The 27,040-nt window shown below is 30.0% G+C and overlaps 1 protein-coding gene across 3 annotated transcripts in view; it reads left to right on the plus strand.

Annotated features, from left to right (window-relative positions):
* Positions 1–27,040, plus strand: part of LOC130675558 (hemicentin-2-like) — a 635,075-nt gene that overhangs the window by 549,806 nt on the left and 58,229 nt on the right. For all 3 annotated transcript variants that reach the window (XR_008991309.1, XM_057481317.1, XM_057481316.1), the window contains exon 10: positions 22,829–22,988. Coding sequence is in view for 2 of the 3 variants with exons in the window: in XM_057481317.1 (XP_057337300.1) it covers positions 22,829–22,988 (160 nt within the window). In the remaining variant the exon portion in view is untranslated. The remainder of the gene's footprint in view (positions 1–22,828; positions 22,989–27,040) is intronic.

Genomic DNA, 27,040 nt, shown 5'->3' on the forward strand with positions numbered 1-27,040 from the left:
CTGATTAATAATTTTTAAAAATATATTTGTATATTTCTGAATCAAATAAAATAACATCCTGATTCAAAAAATGCGCCGTACTCAAACTAAGTCGGTATCATCCTGAGTCAATATTATCGGCCTCAAACCAAGAGAAAAAAATTCTTGGGAGAAATAAATATGCATCTTGTTTGAAAGCAAAAAATGCTTCTTTTAAGATTAAAATTTTTGAAAGAAAAATTTTTACTCTCCATTGAAGAGTAATAATTTATTTATTCAAGACTGAAATTTTTTTGAATTGAGAAGTTTAGATGTTTCGAAACAAGAATAATATTTTGAAGAAAATAATTTACTTGAACCAAGTTAATTTTTTTTTTCTGTGTGTCTATGTATGGTTAGATCTGATCAGACTTCATTGATATGAAACCTATAAATATTTAATTATGTATATTAGACTGATTAAAAAAAATTGACTAATTTTTTTTTTCTTCATTATATCGAAAATATTGTTGGAAATGACGTAAAAAACCAGTGATACGCCAGTGTGCTACATAAATATAAACAAAATAGGTTAGATTAATTTTATTTTATTATAAACGTTTATTTAAAAATAAAGTGAACTAAAAGGGTCTTAATAACAATTATATGTAATTAAAAATTATTTAGTAATAAAATAAATAATATTTGTTAGGATTTATAAAAATTTAATTTGTTTCCATGTTCAATGGGCTTTTTATATTGTTTAATTTTAAAATTGTCATTCATTTTTGAGGTTAGCTCCAAGCTATTGAAATTACTCCAAAGTTATTTATTTTTAAACTCTGTAAAAATTGTGTCTTATAATTATTATTGTTATATAAAAGTTAGTTGAAATATTACATGAAGATAATCTATTAATATTACTTACTTATTGACACAATAAATCACTTAAATATATTCATGTATAGAATGCTGCTGTACCCGCGCGCTTACATATTTTTAGTTCACTGGTTGAAACCAGTGAGAGCGGCGTTCACTGCGGTTGAATCAGTGGAATTTCACTGGTTCATTTTAAGAGAGTATAACAGACTAGAGGATCAGACTACAATTCAGCAATGACTACAGTTAAGCAGCATCGACGTGGGACATTAAGTGGACGGATGACCTCGTAGTAAAATAGTAGTCAACAGATAATAATTTTTTTTTTTTTATTTAAATTTAACCGACATTTATATTGATGAAGACAATAAATCCTAATTAAATTACTTAATTAATAATTTACAGATATTCTAAATGAGATTCTAAAAATGACTATATTCGTGCATGCATGATTATATATAATCAGATCTGGCCAATTTTTGGATCTGATCATATATAAATGATTATATATAATTATATATAATTAGGCGAAATCATTTTTTCCCGGGCAAATAATCACTTATATGTATTTATATACTCACGAAATTGAAAAAAATGTCATAAAAGACGCTTAGTGACACTAAATATTCATCATGCTAACTAATTTAAAATACAAAGTGAAAATTTCTCTATCACAAAAGAAATGACAATAAAATAATAAAATATGAAATTCCAAAACAGAAATAGGAATGTCAGAAAAAAAGTTCAATACAATTAAAATGACTTAGTTTGAAAGGCAGAAGTGACTCCATAAAAATAAGATTGAAAGAAACGTTGGGTGAAGTTGATAGTGCACATAAGATTCTCGGAATTCTTAAAATTGTCCTTTCATGAAGATATGAGAACGCTTAGAACTAGTTGTCTCTTCCCATTCTACTCTGTATGTGCACTTCGTCATTCCGGTCCTTTTCTTGGAATGTTCGACGCTTAGGTCATAAGAAGGAATGAACATGGAAGATACTAAGCTCTGAGACCCAAGAGGGCAAATGGGTGACAGAGTTGAGGGTACATAAGGCCAAGAAAGTGTAACTTTCTGCCCCATGTGCAGTCAGCTCCTCGACCTCACTTATCTTTTCCTTTTTTTTTACCCTACTCCTCTTTCCTTTCTTCTACTGCTGTCTCTTATCACTTGTATCTCTTTTTCTTTTCGTCTCGTACTTCTTTTCACTTTTTCTTTATTTTTTTTTTTTTTTTTTTTTTTTTTTCATTCATGCCCTCGTCCCTTATCCAATCTACTCTTCCACCTGCTGCACGCAACTGTGTTCCGTCGACTAGAAAATTTGTAATGTGCGCTTCTCTATCGTTGCAGTTTAAGCAGTTTTATACAACTCCTTGTATCTAGTACATGCATCGACATTTTACTTTTACATCTTTTATATATGACAATTGTGCTGAATTTTATGTCGGCACCTACTAACTTCATCTGTGAATCAAACTGCTTTACCTATTTTTATTTTATTTTTATACGATAGTTAATAGCTTATTCGATAAATGTTAGCATGGGTTATTTAAATCATTCGATTTAAATATAAAATATTGTACAAGGAAAAAAAAATCTGATAATATTTGTTATTTTTTAAATGAAAATTACTATTTCGCCGAGGCAAACTTGAAACGGTCCAATAATATAGAAATATTCCTTTAAATAAGTAAAAATTATAATCGCTTAATCCTATAAATTACTAAATTATAAGTAGAATTACTTCGAGTTTTAGAGTACAAAACAAAAGCATTCAATAAAATTTACTATTTGATTTAGTAAAAAATCTATTTTAGAATGAAACTTTCACTGAGAATGCTATTGAATTTTCACTAATCCAGATTGTAAAAATTGTCTTCTCATGTGTAATAATAAATTATTTTTTTTTCCATCGATATACATATTGTTAGAATCCATCTGAATATATATTTATGTATATATCTCAACTATCAACTTAAAATCCACCATTTTTTTTTTCACCACTGTGGGATTCGAACCTTCGCCTTGCGAATATTCCAGTTCGAGTGAAAGCATGCTAACCACTCGGCTACAAGTACCATTCCAATATCTCGATGCATATGCCAAATATAAATAAAATACAATGCACTCGATATTATATCTCACGTATTAAAAGTTACAATGGCAAATAGTAATTTTTACTCGCTAAGTAGTAATTCATATTATCAATGTTTTAAAAACTGCAATACCTCATCAAAATTTATATTATAATTTTTAATCGAGTTCTTTTTACAATGTTTTCAGTAATAGTTCTAAAATGTTATGAAGTAAAATTAATAATCTTACAAATTGTACTAATCGAGATATAAATTAATAATTTTTGCGAAATTCATATAAACATAACTTAGTCATGAGTGACTTTTCTGTTGTTTCTAAATAAAAATCACTATCTAGTTTACACTAATATTTTTTACGTTATCTACTGAATTTTATAAAATAGATAAAAATAAATATAAGTTTTATAAAAATTTATTCTTAATGAATTGTAATATGCAACTTCTATTCTTACAAATATTTTTAATTCAGAATCGTAATATTAACAAAGAGATTTTTGAAAATTGTTATTTCCAGAATAATCGTTGTAAAATAATTATGGATTATTACCATTCTTTATTCAATTTTTACAAATCTGCATTATATCTTTTACAAATCGTAAAATTTACAATACTGATTGTGAGAATCAACAAAAAAATGGAATTCTCCAGTAATAATAGTAATTTTTGGTTTGGATTGTAAATTTCTCTTCGGAAAGTAGTTTTTATTTTACGACTGAAATTATTAGTTAATTTTGAGCTGCGTTTTTTTCCGTATGAGTAAAGTCAAATTTATTATTCAGTATCTTCTTAATTATAAAGTTAATATTTATCAGTCGCTTCGGTCCGGAGTTTTAACACTTAAATAAATTCATATTTAATAGAAATGAAATTTTCATGAGAAATATGATTACTTTAATGAATAATTGATCCAAATATTAATAATTTAACCTAACAGTTTTGTTTTTAATTTATGAAATGTTTTAGTAACTCACTAAATAATAATTTCATATTATACACAGTTAATACACAAACTAAACGTTTCAAGAGTTTTAGTTGAATTTCTTCAAATTGAAAAGTTTGCTTCAACAAGTTTTTATTTTTTAATTAAGTATATCCAAACTTTAATCAAAATATATTTTACTATTCATTCAAATGTTATTTTAATTACGGTCAAACCTAAAAACTTAAACATAAACGCGTAAAAGATACATTTATAAACATATATTTAGTCGAAAAAGTGAAGAAAAAAAAATTATATTTGCTGTAAAATAATTATTAATTAGAATTAATTCAAAAGTATAGAAATGGATTTCATATGAATTTAATGTGTGTGTGTGTGTGTTTGTGTGTGTGTGTGTGTGTGTGTGTGTGTGTGTGTGTGTGTGTGCGTGTGTGTGTGTGTGTGTGCGTGTGTGTGTGTGTGTGTGTGTGTGTGCGTGTGTGTGTGTGTGTGTGTGTGTGTGTGTGTGAGAGAGAGAGAGAGAGAGAGAGAGAGAGAGGGTATTTACAAAGCATAACAAATTCTTCTTGCGGAATCCAATTGTTTATGGACTACTGAATTTCGTCGATTTACGTCGGAAAGTATCCTCGAGGCGACCTCTTGAGGTATCTACAGACTGGGCACTAGTATGGTTGGATAAATCACGATGGTCTACTTCGAGTACTACACTCTACGAGTGACCATAGACTTTGTTTCTTTGGAGGATACTAGTACCCGATATAAACGAGATTAAAAAAAAGACGAAATAGTCAAGATTTTTATTCTAGTCAGACAAATAGTCTTGATTCTTTGAAAAAAAAAGTTACAGTCTCAACTACATAGTATTTTTATTTTATTTTTAATAACTCTCGTATATATTTTATACAAAGGCTGAAATAGGAAAACCATATTTTATTTTTTTAAGTAATTAATATTCAAAATCGAATTTTTAACTTTTCGCTAAGAAAACTGCAAATTTTAAAAAATTCGGGGAGGCATTGTTTTCACCCCGAATTCCAAAAATCAAGTTTTCATCAAATGTTGACTTTTAAAGGTCCTAGGATGACATCTTGGAATGCCAGATATTACATTTTTTACACTATTCTGACATTTTCAGAGAGATGTCTGTGTGTGTGCGTGTGTGTGTGTGTGTGTGTGTGTGTGTGTGTGTGTGTGTGTGTGTGTGTGTGTGTGTGTGTGTGTGTGTGTGTGTGTGTGTGTGTGTGTGTGTGTGTGTGTGTGTGTGTGTGTGTAAACTCTTTGTAACTTTTTAACTAATAAACCGATTTAGATGGTTAAGGTGGCAATCGAAAGAGCTTGTTGGCCGTCAACTTTCCTAAAAATTTCAGAACATTTGATCAAGTAGACTTGAAAATATTGACGAATTACGAAAATAAAAAATTTTTTTTTTTTAGTTTTTTATTGATTTCTCAGAAACGAGTTAGACGATCAACTTCAAAATCTATTCAGCTCTAGAACTTGATAAAACGCGTCGATCGCCGCCTTAACCATCTCAATCGGTTAATTTGTTCGAGAGATATCGTTGGAGAAAGAAATGGTGAAAAACGGGTTTTTCCAAATATCGTCGAAACTGCAGAACGTATCGATTCCAAATTTGTATCAGCTCTAAAATTCGAAAAAACGCGCCGATTGCCATCTCAAACGTCAAAATCGGTTCATTAGTTCAAAAGGTATCGGCGCTAAAAAGTTAAAAAAATAACGTAAAACGTTATTTTTTCCGGATAAATCCAAATATAATGTACTAAATGTGTCTTAAATCATACCAACTATTCCTCTTTATAGTCTCTTTTGATCATCATATAATGTCATCTAACTTGTCCTTTAGTTTAAATCATATTATCAGCAAAAAATTGAGAAAACCCAGTTTTTAATATTTTTTCTCGGATATTTCATATATTATCGCTCTGACCTAGGTCAAAACTCACTCAAATCTTGATTTTGATCACTGACATTGATTTCTGCCTCGATACACTCATTTCATTGAACATAATCGAGAATAAAAATTTCAAACCGCTTCTTCATTAATAATTTTCGATTCTTAACTTTTCAAACTTTAGCAAAAAACGTAACTTGGTAGAGCTTGAAAAGCTCGTAAAAAATAATCCCAGGTAATAGTATTTTCGAGCTCGAAGAGCTCGAAAATATATTCACAGTAATGTTTTCATGCTCCTTGAGCTCGAAAACAGCGGGAAGTTTTGGGGCTGGCCCACAGGGTCAACCGACGCCCAGATTTTTTTTATTGTTTTAATACTTATTATTTTTTTATTATCTTTGTATTTTTTATCACAGAACCCTCATGAAAATCACTACTTAAACCCTTTTAGTTTAATTGTAATTATATAAAAAAGTAAAACTGTTTATTCATAAAAAATTTAGCTGTGATTTTTAATATTTTTTTCTTTTTTTCTTTTCATCATCTACTATAGCAGCAGCATTTGCGTACCAGTATACGATTGAAAAAAAGAGCATCTAAAACAAGAAGGCGGGATATTTAAAAAAAATGTGAATAAAAAAATATTAAGCTGAAAGTAAGAAATAAAAATCTGTCTATCGGTTGACCCTGCGGGCCAGCCCCAAAACTTCCCGCTGTTTTCGAGCTCCTCGAGCTCGAAAACATCGTTGTGGATACATTTTCGAGCTCTTCGAGCTCGAAAATACTTTAGTGTGCCATTGTTTTAAAAAAAATACTTTATTGTGCCATTGTTTTAAAAAAAAACCAATTTTAGCTTTTCTTTCTCCCACGATATCTCAGGAATGAATTGACCGATTTTGATGGTTGCGGCGGCAATCGGCGTATTTTATTGAATTCTAGAGCTGATAAAATTTTGAAATTGTTTGGTTCAGTTGTTTCGATGATATTCGCAAAAAACTGTTTTTTACCATTTCTTTCTCCCGCGATAACTCTCGAACGAATTATCTGATTTTGATGATTGAGGCGGCAATCGACGTGTTTTATTGAGTTCTAGAGCTGATAAGATTTTGAAGTTGATCGTATAAGTCGTTTCTGAGAAATCAATAAAAAACTAAAATAAAAAAAAATTTTTAATTCTAATTCTTTGTATAACTTGTAAACTACATGACCGATTTACCCCAAAATCTAATCAAGACTAAGTTTTGGTGAGCTCTTTCGATCGCCACCAAGTACGTTCAAATCGGTTCATCCGTTCCAAAGATATCGTCGGACAAAAAAAAGTTCACACACACACACACGGACGTCCACCCGGGAATAGTCAGAATAGTTTCCTAGGACCTCAAAACGTCGACATCTGATGAAAACTCGATTTTCGAAAATCGGACCGAAACCAATAACTTCCCTTTTTTGAAAATTTGCAATTTTCTTAGCGGGAAGTTAAAAAATCCAAATCGATAATTCATAAGTAAAATAAAAAATCATAATAACATAAATAAATTAACAATATTATAAAATAAAAGTGATTAAAAATAATGTGAGCGATTGAGGTGTGCACTTTTGGATTTTCTAACATTTTTTAATTCTTTCGACAACGGTTTCTCTTGAACGAATAAATCGATTTTGATGGTTGAGGTGGCATTCGACGCGGCTTATAAAGTTTTAGAGCTGATTAGATTTTAGAATCAATCCATCAAGCACATTACAAGTTATCCAAGAAAAACATTTTTGAAAAAATTTTATTTTTGAAATATCTTTGAACGCACCCTATCGATTAAACTCGTAGAATTTAACAAGCCGCGTCGAATGCCACCTTGACGATCAAAATCGGTTCACCCGTTCAAAAGTTACAGATATTTACATACGTACGTACATACATACACTTGGACATCATCTTGAAATTAGTCAGAATAGCTTCCTAGAACTTCAAAACGTCAAGACCTCTTAGAAATTCGATTTTCGCAAATCGGACCGAAACCAGTAACTTCCCAAATTTTTGAAAAATTTCAATTTTCTTAGCGGGAAGTTAAAAAACACCGTTTTTATAATTTTTCTCAGATATTTTATATATTAACGCTCTAACCTGAGTCATAACTCATTGAAATCCTTATTTTGATAACTTAGATTGATTTCTGCAGAAATGACATGCTGAATAAATTTAATTTATTGAATATAATTGTGAATAAAAATTTGAAAAACGCTTGTTTATTAATTATTTTTGATTCTTTTCAAACTTTCACAGAAATCATAACTTGTTTAAGCTTGAAAAGCTCATAAAAAACAATCACACATAAGAGTATTTTCGAGCTCGAAGAGCTCGAAAACATATCCACAATATGGTCGAGCTCCTTGAGCTAGAAAACAGCGGGAAGGTTTGGGGCTGACCCGCATAGCCAACCGTTACTCAGATTTTTTCCGATATTTCATATATTAACCCTTTGATTTGATTCAAAGCTTATATGACTCTCCATCTTGATCATTTTTAGTAATTTCTGTCCAAATATATTGAATTTATTGAGCATAATCGTGAACAAAACGTTAAAAAACCATCCTTATTGATTACTTTCAATTTTTCGAAGTCTCGGAGATTAATAAGAAACCTAATTTCTTAGCTCTTCGAGCTTGAAAACACAAAAGTACTTGTAGGTATTGTCGAGCTCTTTGAGCTTGATAGCACCGGAAAGTTTTGGGGGTGGCCCGCAGTCAACCGGTGTCCAGATTTTTTTTTTCCATTAATGTAAACATATTTACTGCAAAATAAGTTTTTTTAGAAATTCGTCAAATATTGGTTACCCTGCCCAGGAAAAATTAATTTATATTTATGAAGACCAAATGGCATTTTCTGCTTATAATTATCGATTAAAAAAATTCGGCATATCTTTTATTGTTGTTTTTTTTTTTGTTAATTCATTACATACATAACTATTTCAATAACCCATCTATTATTTTACACTGACACAATAAATATTAATAGATCAATTCAATTTAATTTTTTGCATTAATTTTTAAAGTTTTATTTTTTACTGAAAGAAAAAAAAATTATACCATTAATTTTGAAGTTTACGTAAACTTTAGCTTTCTTCAATGTCATAATTACTTGAAAAGTTTGCTAATCTGTAAAGAGATAATGCTATAAAACTGCTGAAATCACCCTCCGGATATTTATTTCAAGTTTTATTGCCTGTCGACAATAAAAATCATTTAAAAAACAAAAATGATTTGTTGCAATAATTAAAATAATTTATTATTGTAAATTTCCATTGTGGTGACAAAACAATTTTTTTTTTTTTTTTTTGGCATAAATTAAAAAAATTAATACATTTAAAATTATAAATTGCTCAGCTATCAACGCAAGTCCAGTTCCATTTCGCAAATAATAATTATCAACCATTAATCTTCTTTATATCTAAAATACTAAATTAACAATACTCTATGTAAACAACCAATTTTTTATCTTCTTTTTTTTTATATTTATTTTCATCAAAACAATCAATTTATATTTTATTTATGTAACTCATGCCGAAGAATACGCCACTTATTGGCTAAAGTCAGCCTCATAAAATTTTACATTAAAATCCAATCCTTTCCGATTAGTCAAACGAGTGGTTTCATATATATCAAAACACTCATTTTTATATTAAACCACTCTGACTTTGGGTAAAATGGGAGAAGTATATCCCTAATCAATAATTCAAGCCAACAACTAATCTCCCTTATTAAAAGAAAGGCTTTAAAACGATTAGAAAAAAAATTTTTTCAATACTTTTTAATGCTTTTGAATCGCCTTTCTTATGGACATTTAACATTGCAAATCGTTTCGAATCGTTCCTTTTAATCAGGGCTAACACCTTTCTCTCTTATGACGTCACTTTGAATTTAGCTGCTTTATTAACATTAACATAACCAAAATCTCTAGACTGCACATGCGCATTTCATTATTCAGCACATACATGTGCCGATCAAGACAACGTCAGCTGAGTTTTATAACCTTACATGTCTATTAATTGATACGACCAATGCTGGCAGATCGTACGATATTTTTACCCCCTCCTGCCATTACACTCCATGCTATATCACCTCGGGAAGGGCTAAAAATATCGCACGATCTAGCAGCACAGATACGACATAACACCAAAGATGACTTTTTTTTATTGCGAGTTAACTTTTTTAAAGTAAATAATATTAAACAAAGTATCCAATTTTATAAAGTATAAATTTTTTTTCATAATAATAAAGTTAATTATTTTTATAACTCTGACTGCATGACACTGATTTAGACATTTAACAGCGTTTTTCTTCATGCATTCATTACATAAACTATTGTATACATCTTGGGGAATTGGTATTATACTCGAGTGTAGGTTTGGCGGCGGGAGCGGAGCGAGTGCCGCCAACACACGAGAGTATAATACCAATTCCCCAAGATGTATAAGATACTATTATCTTACTCCCATACTAAAAGTAAACATATTTTATTAAGACTTTATTTTTATAAGAGCTTATCAAAAAATATTTTCAATTCATACTTTTAACCACTTAAATCCATTTAAAACTTTTATGGCCCAACAATTACAAACTGTAATTTTCAATTTTAAAAAATCTATCGAATATGTATCAATATTTGCTATATATTTTTTATATTATAGCTTCTATATATAGACTATAGTCCCAGTATTTTTATCTTATTTAACTTGTATTAAAAATTTTTTTTTTTTAAATCTGAAAAAACGGTTCATTCAGCAAGCAAGCCCTGAACTTCCCACTGTCGACAAATTAAGAAAAAGTTTGGAAAATTCAAAAGTGCACGCCTTATAACGCTTATTTAATTTTGAAGTCAAAATAACTTGTATTCCTAAATTATAAAGTAAATCAAAAAAAAATTTTTTGCTACCATCACGCTACTGTTTATCTCAACCCTCGCAGTTAACTTTTGCCCAGGTAGAAAGTAATCAATGGAATTAGCTTGTATTAAGCTAATTTTATTTGTTTCAGCCTAAAATTAGCCAACAAACTATGGTTAACACAAGGTTAGTTGGTAACGCTTTGGATCGCTAACATAAAGCTTGCAGTTTTAGCTTGCATAAACAGTGACAATTTAGCTTACTATAAGGTTAAAAATATATCTTATTCTTAGCTAGAATAGATTTGGTAATTTAAGTTTAAAAACATGCTTACAGAGAAAAATTTTTTATTATTTTTTTTTTTGTACACAAACATCAGATATTGGGCATTAAATTTATAGTGTTATATATATTTTAGAAATATAAAACAGTAAATGTTCTTTTGTGGTTGTCATTCATCGTTTTAAAAATATAATTTCCCTGATTAAAAAAAATGATTAAAAAGTATTTAAAATGATTTGTTTTTTAATCATTTTAAATACTTTTTAATCCTTCAAATCATTTCTAATCCTGTCTCTTATGGACATTTAACGTGTGAAATCATTTTTAATCATTTTTTTTAATCAGGGTTATAACGTAATGAGTTTTATGCTTGTAATGTACTCTCTAAATCTGAATCAGTGAATATTTACTGATGTAAATAGTCCCAAGTATATCATTGCAAATCAGTAAAATGTTACTGATTCAATCAGTAGAAATCAATTTACTATTCTGATCAGTAAAATGTTACTGAATAAATTAGTGATCGTAACAGATGTAATTAGTCATAACTACTGATTCAGTTCTTGATGTAGAGAAATCAATATTTATTGATTAAAGCACATTAAAAAATACAAAAATTCATATCACGATCATATATTAGGCCGCTGACTAAAATAGAATTAATATAAGAACAAGTTTTTTGATCAAATACGTTCTCCATTCTGTAATCAAGTGGTGTTTTTTCAGGCTCTACGTATTCACTACATTCTTTTAATACATCGATTTGTTGATTAAAATTCTTCAATTCATCAAATGGGTTTTGAAAGTAAAATTCATTTAATAAGTCTTCCATTTCAATATCATCAAGTAATTGTCTGTTAAATTGTAATAATTTTTCATTGAAAATAGTTATAAACATTTATCTGAAAATAATAATAATATTTATTTAAAAACATAAAATAATTAATAAGACGATTTGAGGTTATGCATTACCTTAGATGTAAATCAACTACAAATACATTTCAGAATTATTCTAGTCACATTCAATAGACAAAAATATATAAGTTTTATTAGTATATAAATTATAAATTTACTTTTGTTTGTTGAAATATTTTAAATTTACCCTAATAATAGTGCAATATAAATAATAAACTTTGATTATAACTTGCAATCAACCTCTGTCTAACAAACAAGCTTCCAAGTATAATCGTCCCAATGAACGCTTGGGATTTTTTTCCCACCAGTTTCTTCCCCCATCACCATAATATTAGAATCAGTGCATGCGTCATTAAATGTGCGCATGTGCCAAACCAACATTTAACGGGTGGGGGAAGAAACCGTGGTGGGAAAAATACCAAGCTTTCATAAGGATGACTATAGATGGCACTCTTTACTGCCGTGAAGCTAAATTCACTGATTAGTCAGTAAATTTATTCAGAGCTACTGATCTTTCAGTAAATTTTGTAACTACTGAAATAATCAGTAACATTTTTACTGATTTAACTTAAGAGAGTAAGGACATTCTAAAAAATTCAAATTTTTTTAGTATGAGCATTAAAAACTTGTGATTCAATAAATTGAAAAAAAAATCAAAATTTACTTGCTTAGTAAATATTTTTCTTTATATATGTTGCAAATAAAACTGAACTTATTTATCACTTATAAACAATAACACAAACTCCTTATTAACCTCAAACTTCAGTTTTCAATGTACGCTTGGAGTAATGTTAGCAGATAACGTAGTTTTAAGTTTAGAATCCAAACTTAGAACAAATCTTATCATACGCGTGGAAAAAGAGCTAACAGCAAGGTATATTTGAAGGTTAGTTACACTCTAAAGACTTGTCATAGAATTCATTCTAATAACAACCTAGAATAAAGCTTACAAAACAAGACTTAGATGTTAAGCTAAAATAAAGCTATTTTGAAGTTTCATACTTGTCCGACTAAGACAATTTTCTACCTGGGTGACGTCAAAAAAATAGAAAGAAAGTAAAAAAGAGTTGTGCCGAAAAAAAGCGTCTGGATGCAGCACCGATAAAAGGCCCATAACAGAATATATCTATATATATGAGGTTTGCAAAAGTATCCGTCAGAGGTAGCACCAGTGAAAAAAAAAATAAAATATACAAAAAATTACACAGTCGTATATTAGTTTTTTATAAATAATAATTAAACGACGGTGAGTTGAACGCTAATATCAATTGAGAAAGTCCGTAGCGTATTACTTTAGATAATAAAAAAAAAATTATTCCGGTACGATAATTTTTTCGACCAATTTCCCTGCCACTTACACCAGTCCATAAACACAGACACACGGACATCCAGGAAAGATCATTTTTAATGTTATTATTTACTATGTTAAACAAAGTAATTGTTACCCTGGCGGGTTTGAATCACCCTGGAAACACCCTGGGAGTGGAAACACGGTGTTTCCACGATGGTTACACGGTGTACCCACCATGATTTCACGGTGTATCCACAGTGATTACGCGGTGTACGTGGAATCACCGTGGGTTCACCGTGTAACCACCGTGGAATCACGGTGATAAAATGACAAAAATGACACCGTGTTTCCAGGGTGTTTCCAGGGTGATTCAAAACCGCCAGGGTTATTGAATTATATTTTATGTCTCTGACAAATTATTTGACTTGATATAAGTACACTCATATTAACCTGTAAGTGCGATATAAATAAAAAAAAATCGATTTCAGTTTCGAGAATACTGCTTTTTTGAAATGTCGAGAGTAGAGCACAACCTCAACGCTTCACTTATGAGGCGTGCAATAATCAAATACATTATTATCGATGTGCTACATTTAATGAACTTTACTTATGGAATATCTTTAATGATGCACGGTAAAAAAAAAAAAAAAAAAAACAGAATATTAAAAATATAAAGGCAAAAAATCATACTAACCCATTAAACATGTATACATTTTAAAATATATAATATCCCGACGCTCAAAGAGACCCTAGTAGCAATATTGATCGATGCTTGCACAAGAATCGTTTACAATATTGGGAAAATATGATAAACGATATTGGTTGAAATTTCGTATAAGAATCTTGAAACAGATTTCTTGTACAAAAATTGAACAATTATTGCTCCAGATTGGTGTTTCAGAAACCTGCTTCAGAGTATGACCAAGATCCATTGAGCTCCCCTCTTCTATCTTTTCATGCTACTACTTTGAGAGCATAGCGATTTGAGAGGTTCTAATTTAATTTTGAATTCCCGGGTCAAAAAATTAGATCTGTTTTAAAATAAATGATAAATTCAAATATTTTTCCTTTCCCGGGTCGAAAAATTTGATCTGATTTTAGTCTAACTGGACTCAAACTTGCACAATAATTTTTTTTGGTCATCAGGAATAATATTTTCACAGTATCGAAAAAAAAAAAAATCGTCGATTTTTTTGGCCCAGTCTAATACATACATACACTCGGACATCATCTTGAAATTACTCAGAATAGCTTTCTAGAACCTCAAAATGTCAAGATTTGATAGAAATTCGACTTTTTTAAATCGGACTGAGAACCTGTAACTTCCCGAATTTTTGAAAATTTTCCATTTTCTTAGCGGAAAGTTGAAAAAAAGCTTTGTTATATTTTTTGGTTGAATTCTACGTAATTGCGAAATTACAGTGTCATTCTGACCTCTTTGGGTCGGGAAGTACGACGGAAGATGTTACTCTCGGGAGCTAGTTTCTTCTCTGTCCTTCACCACCATGGGGACAATCGAAGGTAAACCCCAGGATTTAACCCATGGCTTAACCTATGCTAAGCATGCTAACGTGCCTTACCAGCTCGCCACTACTATAGCTATCCCTTTATCTCACTTTAAGCTGCAACCAACTCCTTCTTCCCGCGTAGATTAAAATCTAGTTAAATTGAGCTCGGCCTCCTCTACTGTCTACCGTTAATGGTTCTGAGACTACAGAACTGAGTCGAGTGGATCTTAGCTTGACGAAAAGAGTTGAGCCCGCTATATCCATATTCTACTTTATATCTTATCGAAATTGTTATTAAATGATTCATATAAATATAAATAAAATTTAAAAATCAAATGTGCACACCACAATTGCTTATTTTATCATGAATCATTGTTTTTATTTTATAATATGAATTGCATACCTCATAAGCGAAGCGTTGAGGTAGTGCTCTACTCTCAACACGTCAAGGTCAAGCAATTTTCTGGCCTTAAGATGACTCTATTACGTTGATATTTCATCGATAAGATAATATAAGTACACGTATATCAAGAAAAGACTTGAGAAAACTTATTTTATGTTTTTTAAAGAACATTGGTTCTGCTAATTTAAAGAAAAAACGAGTTTGAAAATAATTTTACTTAGACGTCCGGATGTCTGTATGTATTAACTCTATTGGGATGTAGTCAGAATAACTGCCGAAAAAATTATCATATCGAGAGCGGTTTTTTTTATTTTGTTCAGAACTTTCTCAAGATAAAACCTTTCGATATTCACTATCGTAGTTTCTATGGTTTTTTTTAAATTAAATTAAAAGTGATGACTGATGGCATTTTTGTATACAAAATCCCGTGTATATTTTTTTCCACTGATGCTACCTCTGACGGATATTTTTGCAAACCTCATATATATAGATATATTCTGTTATGAGCCTTTTACCGGTGCTGCATCCAGGTGGCTTTTTTTTGCACAACTCCTTTTTACTTTCTTTCTATTTTTTTGACGTCAAATGTTGACATAAACAATAGCGTGATAGTAGCAAAAAAAATTTTTTATTTTTTTGTTTTACTCTATAATTGAGGGATACAAGTTATTGTGACTTCAAAATTAAATAAGCGTTATGAGGCGTGCACTTTTGGATTTTCCAAACTTTTTTTTTTTAACTATAAATTTTTATTCAAATTTAAAATTATTGATTTGATTTTTTTATTTCTTATTTTCAGTTTAAATTTATCATATTGAATATTTTTTTAAATATCCTGCCTTTTTTATCTCAGATTTCGCTCTTTTTTTCAATCCTACCGTTACGCTAGTGCTGCTGCCAGTAGTTGATGAAGAGAAAAAAGGACAAGATTCACAACAGTAAAAATGAAAATGACAACTACCCAATGAAAAAAGATTTTGTCTAATCATATATGATTATATATGTTCATATATATGATTATATATAATCATATATAAAGTTATATATAATCATGCATGATTATATATGGAGTCATATATAATTATATATAATTATATATGACCCCATACATAATTAGATCTGATCATACCTGGCTGTTATAAGCCCATATATAAGTCTATATATGATCAGATCTGATTATATATAAGTCTATATATAATTAGATCTAATCAGATCTAATTATATATGAGTCTATGTATAATTAGATATGATCATACCTGGCTGTTATAACCCCATATATAATCATACATAAGTCTATTTATGGGTAAAAAAATCTGAAATAATTCCTAAAAATCTATTTTAGGGGGTAGAAAAAGATAGAAAATTTTGAGCAAAATCAAAGGAGGTCAGGTAAAAAATTTGTCGATTCGACATGGAATGACCCAAATATAATTAAAAGTAATTATATATATAATCAAAAATCGAGGCGGGTAATAATAATATATATATTTAAAAATAATAATATATAATTAAAAATGAGTGACACTTTTGTTATAAATAAACTCAATGATTTAAATGCAATTTTCAAAATCATTGCTTATTAAGTATTTGTTATTTATTGGAATTATAACTTTTAAAACGATGCTTTTTATATTTTCTATTAATAAAAATTAATACGTAATTATTCTCAGTTTATGCTTATACGAGAATTCATAGATTATAAATATATTTTTAAAATTATCCTCACCAGGTATTAATAAAAAGTAGGCTTTTAAAATTTGAGTCCTTATTATTTTAAGTTATTCATTAATAAATTCATTTTCATATCATTTCAATTTGATAAACTGTAAGTCCGAAGAATGTAAGATAAATTTTTATATTTTTTTTAATATCATAAAAACTAATGATCGTTAACTAACAGATATTTAATTAATATATTAGGAATAAAATATATTTAACTATGTTGTGGAGTAAAAAGAACCACAGTGGTTATTTTATGCAAGTTCTTATTACTACTTACTGTAGTAAATGGTACTACAAGTTGTGTACCACAGTATACTAGTAACTGTTACTAAACTTGTAGTTATCCTATATATTACTAGTCAGTGTAGTAGATGGAACTCCATTTGTAGTAAATTTGACTACACATTTTTTTCCGCGCGGGATTTATTTTTGTTATATTATAATTAAATCCATTAAGCTTGGTAAAATGCAACTCAATTATTCAAAAATGATTTATTATAGTGAAATTTTAAATAAATTATTCATGAGTCAACGTATGATTATAACCTTTTAGTAATTGCTAGTATAATTACATAACGATTATATTTTTCAAACATAATTTTTATTTCAAAAACTCTATGAATAATATTTCAAATTTATTATTTACCTTGCAAAATTCTTAATAAAAGTAATTGTACTCAAATTATACAGATTAATTTGATGCCGATGTTTTCCAAAAAAACCGTTTCTAACCATTTTTTCTCCAACGATATCTTGCAATCGAATTGACCGATTAAGACGGTTGAGGTGGCGATCGACGCGTTTTAGCAAGTTCTAAAGCTGATCAAATTTTAAAGTTGATTTATCGAGTCGTTTTTTGAGAAATTTCAAAAAGACTAGAAAAAAAAATTTTTTTTAATTCTTCCGTTATCGGTTTCTCTTGAACGAATGAACCGATTTTGATGGTTGAGGTGGCAGTCAATGCGTTTTATTGAGTTCTGGAGTTGATCAAATTTTGGAATCGATCGGATGAGTCCCTTCGAAGATAATTGAAGAAAACCGTTTTTCACCATTTCCTTCTCGATCGATTTCTCTCCATCGAATAAACCAATTGAGATGGTTGGGCGGCAATCGACGCGTTTTATTGAATTCTAGTGCTAATTAGATTTTGGAATTGATCGATCGCGCCATTTCTGAAAAATTTGAGAAAAACTGAAAAAAAATTTTTTTTTTTTTTATATTTCTTCTATATCTTGAAGTCCATTTGATCGATCGATTTGAAATTTTCAGAAAAGTTGACGGTCAACAAACTCTTTCGATTGCCACCTCAACCATCTCAATCGGTCAATTCATCAAAAAGATATAAAGAGTTTACATCCATCCACACACACACACACACACACACACACACACACACACACACACACACACACACACACACACACACACACACACACACACACACACACACACACACATACACACACACACACACACACACACACACACACACACACACACACACACACACACACACACACACATACATACAGACACTCGGACATCCGAAAAGAGTCAGAATAGCTTCCTAGGACCTCAAAACGTCGACACCTGATGAAAACTCGATTTTCGAAAATCGGGGTAAAACCAATAAATTCCCGAATTTTTGAAAATTTCCAATTTTCCCAGCGGAAAGTTAAAAAATTTTACAATGCTATTTAAATGGGAAAGGAGACCCTCCTTTGCGCCAGCTCAATTTTTGAGATGTTGAGCTCAAACTTTAGGAGAATTTTTTGTTTATATTGAAGAAACTTTTAATATAAGTTTAATCGAAAAAAAAAAAAACTTATTTTGACACAGTCTAATATATATTTAATGCCGTAAGATGGACAGCGGTGTCGAAGTTGATATTTGCTACTTGCTACTTGCTACTTGCTATTCGCGGTTTCCAAAATTTCGATGTCGGAAAAAACTCAATATCGGAAAACAATCATGGAAATGGATATGATTTTCCATGATTGTTTTCTTCTTTTCATTTCATTGTTAGCAACCACAGAAAATACTTATTTTATTTGTTTAAAATATTAATTTTTTTACTCAATGCGTTAATATACTATTTTTAGTTGTAAATGGATATCAATTAAAAATAAAAAATGATTTGAATCTTTTTAAATTAAATTGAATGAAAATAATGATATATAAATATAAGTATAAAGTAAAAAAGTTTTTTTTTTTTTTATCTAAAATGAACTTTTTATTTTTGTATATATCGAGAATGAGTATTCAAAAAAAACATTAATATCTTAACGTAATACAAAATATATTACCATCAAATATGTATATATTTGTATATGACTTTATATAAGTAATTATATTATAATATAAACTGTGTTATATTATTCAGTATAATTTTAGGATATAAATTTTTTTCATGCGTGTTTATAGTGTTTGATGATCGCTAGATAAATTCTTTCAAACGGTTATTTAGTTTGAATAATATCATTATCAAAAATTTTGAAGAATCACTATTTCTGACAATGTTTTCCGTACACAGAAAAAAAAGTTAACTTGATTCAAGTAAGATATTCTTGGACCAAGAATACTTGTTTGAAGTATGCCATTTTTTTGCTTTAAGAATTTTTTTTTTGGCTTAAGGAGTTTCAGGATTCTTAAATTAAGATGAGTTTATGCTTGGTTCAAACGATTTTTTCACACAATAAATCTAACTCTTAAACCAAGTAACAGATTTACTTGGGCGAAGTAAAAATTATGACGCCATTTAGCGCATCGATGAGTACTGCGTATTGGCTTCTGACATTTATTTTCTTCTTGGTTAGTGTAGTTAGTTTTGAATTGTAAGTTCACAATTTGAACATCAAAACATAAACCTCGCGGTTGATAATTATTATTGTTTAATTTAAATAAATATGAACAAAGGAGGTGAGTTGATAAGAACCATTTTTCGCCCATCACACACACGAAAAATAATTTCCGATTTCAGAATATTTTTAAACACTTTTGTATAGTTGAAGATATATATATTTGTCTTCTTTAATTTACATAATGAATAATATAGTAAGTCGTAAAAATTATTGCCCAAAAAGAGAGTGTTTCGCCTTTTTTCTGAGTTTTTTGTCGTTTTTTTTCTTCTTTGATTTATATGTTTTAATGAAGCATTCCATGAACCGCATTGACTTTGCTTCACACGTATAGGACTATTAATAAGCTTGTATCTGAGTACAATTAAATCTTGGTTCACTGTGCGCTTCTACACAATATAGATGAATATATCATACGACGGTATGCGACTGACCAGGCATGTTCAGGTCTGATCAGATATGTTCATGTCTGTTCATGCCCAGCCGGGTAAAAAAATTATAGACAAAAAATGGCCCTATATAATTATGTCTAACTATATACAATTATATATAATTATTTCTATAAAAATTAAAAAAAGAAAAAATTCGGGTGTGTGCAGAATTTGAACCATGGACTTCGCGCTCCAAAGTTTAACTCGCAACCCGTTGACCTAATCGACTGACTTGAAAAGCAAGTATCATATTAACTTCAAGTGATAAAAATCTTATACGTGATAGATTCTTGGTCAACAAAATTTTATATCTAGTTTATTAATTATTGATTTATAGTTATATGAAATTATATATAAGTTATATTTAATTATAACTACGTAAGATATATATAATTATAACTAAGTTAGTTATATTTAATTATAACTAAAATTTTAAATTTAATCCCATGTATCAGGCTAGATCAGACATGATCAGGCATGGTCATGCATGATCAGGTCTGAAAGTATTTAATGCTTCAGACACGAACAGACATGAACAGGCATGGACAGTATGATCAAACCTGAGCGTATTTTAAGCTTCAGACATGAACAGGCATGGACACGTATAATCAGGCCTGATCATGTTCAACTTCAGGCCTCTGATCATACATGAACAGGCATGATCAGGTCTAATTTCAAGCCTGATCATACATGAACAGGCATGGTCAGGTCTGATCATTTTTTCCCGGGAAGTCAATATTATCGGCCTCAAACCAAGAGAAAGAAATTCTTGGGAGAAATAACTATGCATTTTGTTTGAAAACAAAAATGCTTCTTTCAAGAGTAAATTTTTTGAAAGAAAAATTTTTATTCTCCATTGAAAAGTAATAATTCATTTACTTAAGATTGAACTTTTTTTGAATTGAAAAGTTTGAATGTTTTGAAAAAAGAATGACATTTTGAAGAAAATAATTTACTTGAACCAAGTTAATCTTTTTTTCTATGTATGCTTTATGTATTATCTTGCTAATTTAATTTAAAGTTCATGAAACTCACCATCTTCAACATTTCTATCAATTTATGTCCAAAAACATTGAATTTATCAAGTGCAATTGTGAGAAAAACTTTAAAAAACAATCATTATTGATTATTTTTAATTTCTCAAATTCTCGGAGATTAATATGAAATATTACTTATTCGACCTCAAAGGGCTCGAAAATTCCAATGTATTTGAAGGTACTGTTGAGCTCAAAGAACTTGAACATATATTGACAACAACAGTGTTTTTGAGCTCAAGGAGCTCTTGCAGGGTCAACCGTCTTTCAGATTTTGTATATATTTTTAACAAGATATACTTTGTCATGTTGGTAACATTTCAAAAGTTACACCATCAATATAATTAAGTTCATTTTTATCAATCATTAACACTAAATCACTCAATGGAACTCGAGATTATTAAAATTTAAATAAAACTATGACAGAGTGATTATACTTGCCAAGTCTGGTCGCACCTAATATTATGGTCGAATAATAGGGCGCCACTGGAAGATGTACTCGGCCTTCCAGAACCGGATGTCAAGTTAATTTTTATTTAGAAATCAGGGTCGTTGTAAATTTTATATTTTGTGAGAGAGGAAAGGAATAATGAAAATGGTTGAAATAAATTTAATTAAACTTAAATTTCAAATTCAATTAATTAAGCACCTTGCTTATATTTATTTACCCTTTTATAACAATTATTTTTAGGACAAATTAATATTCTTATGACAAACTAACTTATAACAAACTAATATCTCGTCTCCCGGACGGTTCCTTATGACAAACTAAATATCGTCCCCTGGACGTTTTTCACACACACACACCCACGTTAAAATACCGTCCCCTGGACGTTAAACCTTAATAATCTGTCCCCTGGACATTAACCTTATTTTAACCATTAAAATCGTCCCCTGGACGTTAAACCTTATTAAAACTAAACATCCCCTGGATGTACCTTAATTTGTCCACCGGACTTAAATCACAGAAACAGTTTTACTTACACTAAAATTGACTCTAATTATAACATTACTCCTGGTGACAAGTCGCAACACTAACTCGTAACTTACGAGGTCGTTGGCCGGTTACCGGCGGGAAACGAAATTCAAATTCAAATTATTTTATTTTATCGAGTTGACTAATGTACCCTGTTACAAAACATAAATTATTCATTCTGTAACGGGGTAAAAATTTAGATATTCAAATTTAGATCAACCTGATTTCCAGGAGATCAGGCCGGTGGCCAAATTAGTTATAAAAGTCCAGGGGACTCGTGCGTCGTAAACAATAAAAGATCCAGGGGATCAGGCCGGGGACCAAATTAGTTATAAAATTCCAGAGGACTCGTTCGTGTAATTAATAAAAGTCCGGTGGACAAAATTTTATTTAATTAGTTGTTAAGAATGAAAGTCCGGTGGACAAACTTGTTAAAAATAATTATAAGGAATATAAAAGCCCGGTGGGCAAAATTGTTATTTGGTGAACAAAACTCAATAATTATATAAATTAAATGGTGTGTTAAATAAATTTAATCCCTCAATCTCCTCACTCTTATATTTTTCAACGACCCTGATTTCATATTGTAACATCTCCGGTTCTGGAAGGCCGAGTCTTATCTTCCAGTGGCGCCCTTATTAAGATCAATTAATAAAGGGGCCAAATTTGGCAAGGTTGAGATATAGCCTGTTATAATTCGATGCCTTTAGTTGAACTCTAATTGTATTAAACAATTTTTTTTTTATAGAATGAAATATTGATGCACAATACTTCTGCAAGAATTATTCAATCAAATCAAAGCTTGGTTCTACAAAGTGTAACGCGGAATAGCGCTGGTTACTATGCTTGTGCAGCAACAAATTCAATACGGGAAACAAAGAGTGAACCACTTCTCTTTCGTGTTAAATGTAAGTCTAATTTGAACATTTATTTTATTGTTAGTAATATAAATTTTAAGTAAAGTAGAGAATGTAATAAAGAAAGTGCAGGGGCAAATTTTTTAATATGGCTTCTACTATTACAGAGATATCAATCCTACATGTTAATTTTTGTATTATTGAGATCTCTGCACTGTAAAAAATTTTGGTGCAAAAATGGAGCCGGAGAACTTGACACGGCCATGAAGCGTGAAATAACGGTCTAAAATTCTCTCGGTGTAAATTTTCCATCCGTGTAATTTTTAACACGGTGTAATCTACTTTTTTACATCATTCCGTGTTACTCATTAATTTTGATTAACGAGCAACAAATGATCATTCAACATCTTTAACTACTTAATTTTTTAAATCAATAACTATATTAATATTATTTAGATATTAAATAGTATTTTTAACCTTTAAATATTATTATGATTATTTTTCCTTAATGCAAAATTATCATAAATTACACATTTACACGCTTGACGGTGTAAAAACTTTTAATTCACACCGCCTAAATTTAACATGATATTTGGTGTAATTCTCACACCAAAATTTTTACACTGAATCATTTACACTACACCGGGTCCAAAAAATTTTTTCAGTGTGTAGACTTAAGCAAAAAGAGAGCATTACATAATTATAAAAATCTCGAATTTTAATTAAAAAAAAAAATCATGTACCTACCTAGGAAAAAATAATGCACACACTGTTAAAAATTCGCGGAGTGAATGCGGATTAAATCCGAAGTGAATGCGGAGTGAATAAATTTTTAATTATTCACTCCCCTCGGAGTGAAATTCACTCCGCAGGGGAGTTTTCGCGGAGTAGATAATTTTTTATTAATTTAGTCCCTCCGGAGTGAAATTCACTCCGGAGCGGAGTTTTGAAAATATTGTTAATACAATATAACTCCACATAATAAAATCGAAGTAAAAATTCGCGTATTACATTATTGATCAGCTGATATGCACACACATACACACATACATATTTAGGCACACACGCGCACTCGCACACACACGCACGCACACATTCGAACACACGTACACATTTGTACACACGAACACATTTGCACACACGCACAAATTTGCACACACGCACACATTTGCACATACGCACAAATTTGCACACACGCACACATTCGAACACACGTACACATTTGCACACACGCACACATTTGCACACACGCACACAAACACCTGCACACACCCAAACACACACTCGCACACGCACACACACACACACACACACACACACACACACACACACACACACACACATTGTTTAGCAGTTTCATATAAATTAATATAAATTTATTTAAGTATTAAAACTCCGGACCGGAGTGAATTGGGAGTGAAATAAAATCCGCGTCACTCCGAGATCACTCCGCGAAAAAAAAAATTCCCAATTCACTCCTCATGCGGAGTGATTTGTTTTAAAACTCCGGAACTCCGAGTGGCGGAGTGAATCCGGAGTGAATTCGGATTTTATTTCACTCCCAATTCACTCCGAATTTTTTACAGTGCATTTACCAAGAACTGATGAAATGAATTTAATTGACACTTTTTGAAATTTTAAATCTAAATCGATCTTCATAGATTTATTAACATCGATAAAGATTCTTTTGTCGATCTCTTCAGGTCTAAAATTTTTTGAAGTTTTTTTATAAATTTTGAAGTCGTTCTTGATATAGAAATTTTGAATTCTCATATCCGGTAATAAATAGTTTAGCTGGCGTAGCTATGATATTTTCAATACTTGGATCTATGTAGAATTGTGATATAGATCAAAGTTAAACAAGAAATAAAAATAAATAGATAATCAAACTATCCAAAATCAAAATTTCGGAACCTGGTAAAAAAAAAATTTTATAATCCAAGAAGATCTATGTGAATCTGAATAAATCGAATTAGATCAATTAACATCAATGCTGTAGATTTCAAATTTAAAAAAATTAAATCTCGATTGATCGAATCAGATCTCGTTAGATCTCAATTATCATTTTTCGTGCAGTTAGATGATTTTTTTTTTTTCATTTCGATTTACGTAGAGATCTCGATAGACTTACCAAGATCTACATAATTAACGAATTAAATCTACGCAAGTCTAAACTACATGAATCGGCGTAGATTTAAATGATTTTTTTTAGGTGCAGAAATAGAACAAAATATAAAAAATTAAGTGATTTAATTTTATTTGATAATGACATAAGTTATATATGAAGGATTAATAACTAAGTCACGTATTTCATGATATCACCGGAAGATGAACATTAGTTTATTGTGTAAATACGTTTGGAAGTAAAAAGAAAATGAAAATAGCATAAATTTAATGACCAATAAAAAAGATAAGAGAATACACACATGACTAGTTGTAAATTGTATTACCTCATAATGTATAGAAAGATACCTGAAAAAATTGTCTGTGTGAATATTTCAGAAGTACTTAAATTCGTTCTTACATTTTTTATGTTCAATTCTTATGTTATGATGCCGGAAGATACGCTGAGAAAAGATGATCCAAGTATAAAAAAACAAATAAAATAAAAATACAGCGACCGAGAAAATAAAGACAAAAAAGGATACACATTTTTATTCATATATGTTTTATGTCCTGACCATTTTAGCATTGATGTGAAAATATATAGAACTTTTAAATTTTATATAATTCCATCTGAATATTTAAAGTGACAGCCCGATATCATAACTTTTACATTCTATAATAAAATTATATTTAGTTTAATTGGAGATATGTTTAATAGACATTTTCGTATTTTCAAATCGGTGATTGTTTAAATTTGTTAAATTACGTCTGACAGTTTATTATATTTCTAAGCAAAGTTCAAGCTGACCTATATTTGCATAGATATATTGTCCATTGATTAAATTTTCTTCATTTAAAAATAAATTCTTGTCAATTTCAATTAATTTGAATTTCTCATGACAAATCTTAAAAGCGCTTGTAGATTTTATTATAAAAAATGTAATAAGCAATACAATTAAAGGTAAGGCATAAAAAAATTAAATTTTAATTGAAAATTAAATATTAATTAAAAATTAATAAAAAAATTCAAAAAAATCTTGTTTCCTTGTTAATTTTCAATTGTCATAGTGAGACGTTAAAAAAATAAATAAATAAAAGCAATATCAGTAACCAGAAAAGAAAATGAGTTTTCAAGAAGGTTCGTTCTTTACATAACTTGAATTCGACTGACGATCATGGTAGGTCATACGTCTTAGTAAAAGTTGTGACACGACAAAATGCCCAGGAGTGGAATAAAAACTTATAACTCCAGCGATACACTTCGTGTTATGTATTAAAAGATAAAATATTAATACATTCACTTTCACATCTCCTAAAAGTTAAAAATGACTCAATCGTCAATAATAGTATTTATTATTATTCAAAATATTCTCATTGAAAAATATTGCAATGCTTTATAAAAATTGATCAATAATTTTAAGAAACGGTCGCATATTTCAATATTCTAAGAAATTATCCTTTTCGTTGATAAATATTCTTTGACAAAAATTTATTATGTTGCTTTGTAAATCCTAGAAGCTCAGACTGGAGTATATAGTAAGCCCCGAGTCATTTTTGTAGGTTTATGTACCTGTAAGTATTTCGAAATACAAGTTTCAATTATCAATCTCATTGGCAGTGAGGAGTGTTTAGAGAAGACTTATAACTTAAATATTATTATTCGTTTCCGCAATAATTAAGTAGATTTTTCTGCCCTCCGGCCGGAAAGTGGTAACTTTCGGGCCGCTGCCCTGAACGAAGTTGCGATTTTCTGGCTTCGTCGAGCAGAAATAGTATATTACACACCTAGGGAAGTAAAGTAAGAAATGTCTCAGATCACATGTAATTATTGGCCGAGGCGAAGCCGAGGTCAACAATTACATCTGATCTGAGGCTTTCTTATTAACTTCCCGAGGTTAATAAGAACCTTTCCAAGGTGGGTATACTTTTTTTCTCCTCGACGGGTGGAAAGCGTCAACTTTCGTCCCGCTGTGCAAAACGAAGTTGCCGCTTTCCGC

Source organism: Microplitis mediator, chromosome 10, assembly GCF_029852145.1.
Source record: "Microplitis mediator isolate UGA2020A chromosome 10, iyMicMedi2.1, whole genome shotgun sequence".
NCBI classification, from domain to species: Eukaryota; Metazoa; Arthropoda; class Insecta; order Hymenoptera; family Braconidae; genus Microplitis; species Microplitis mediator.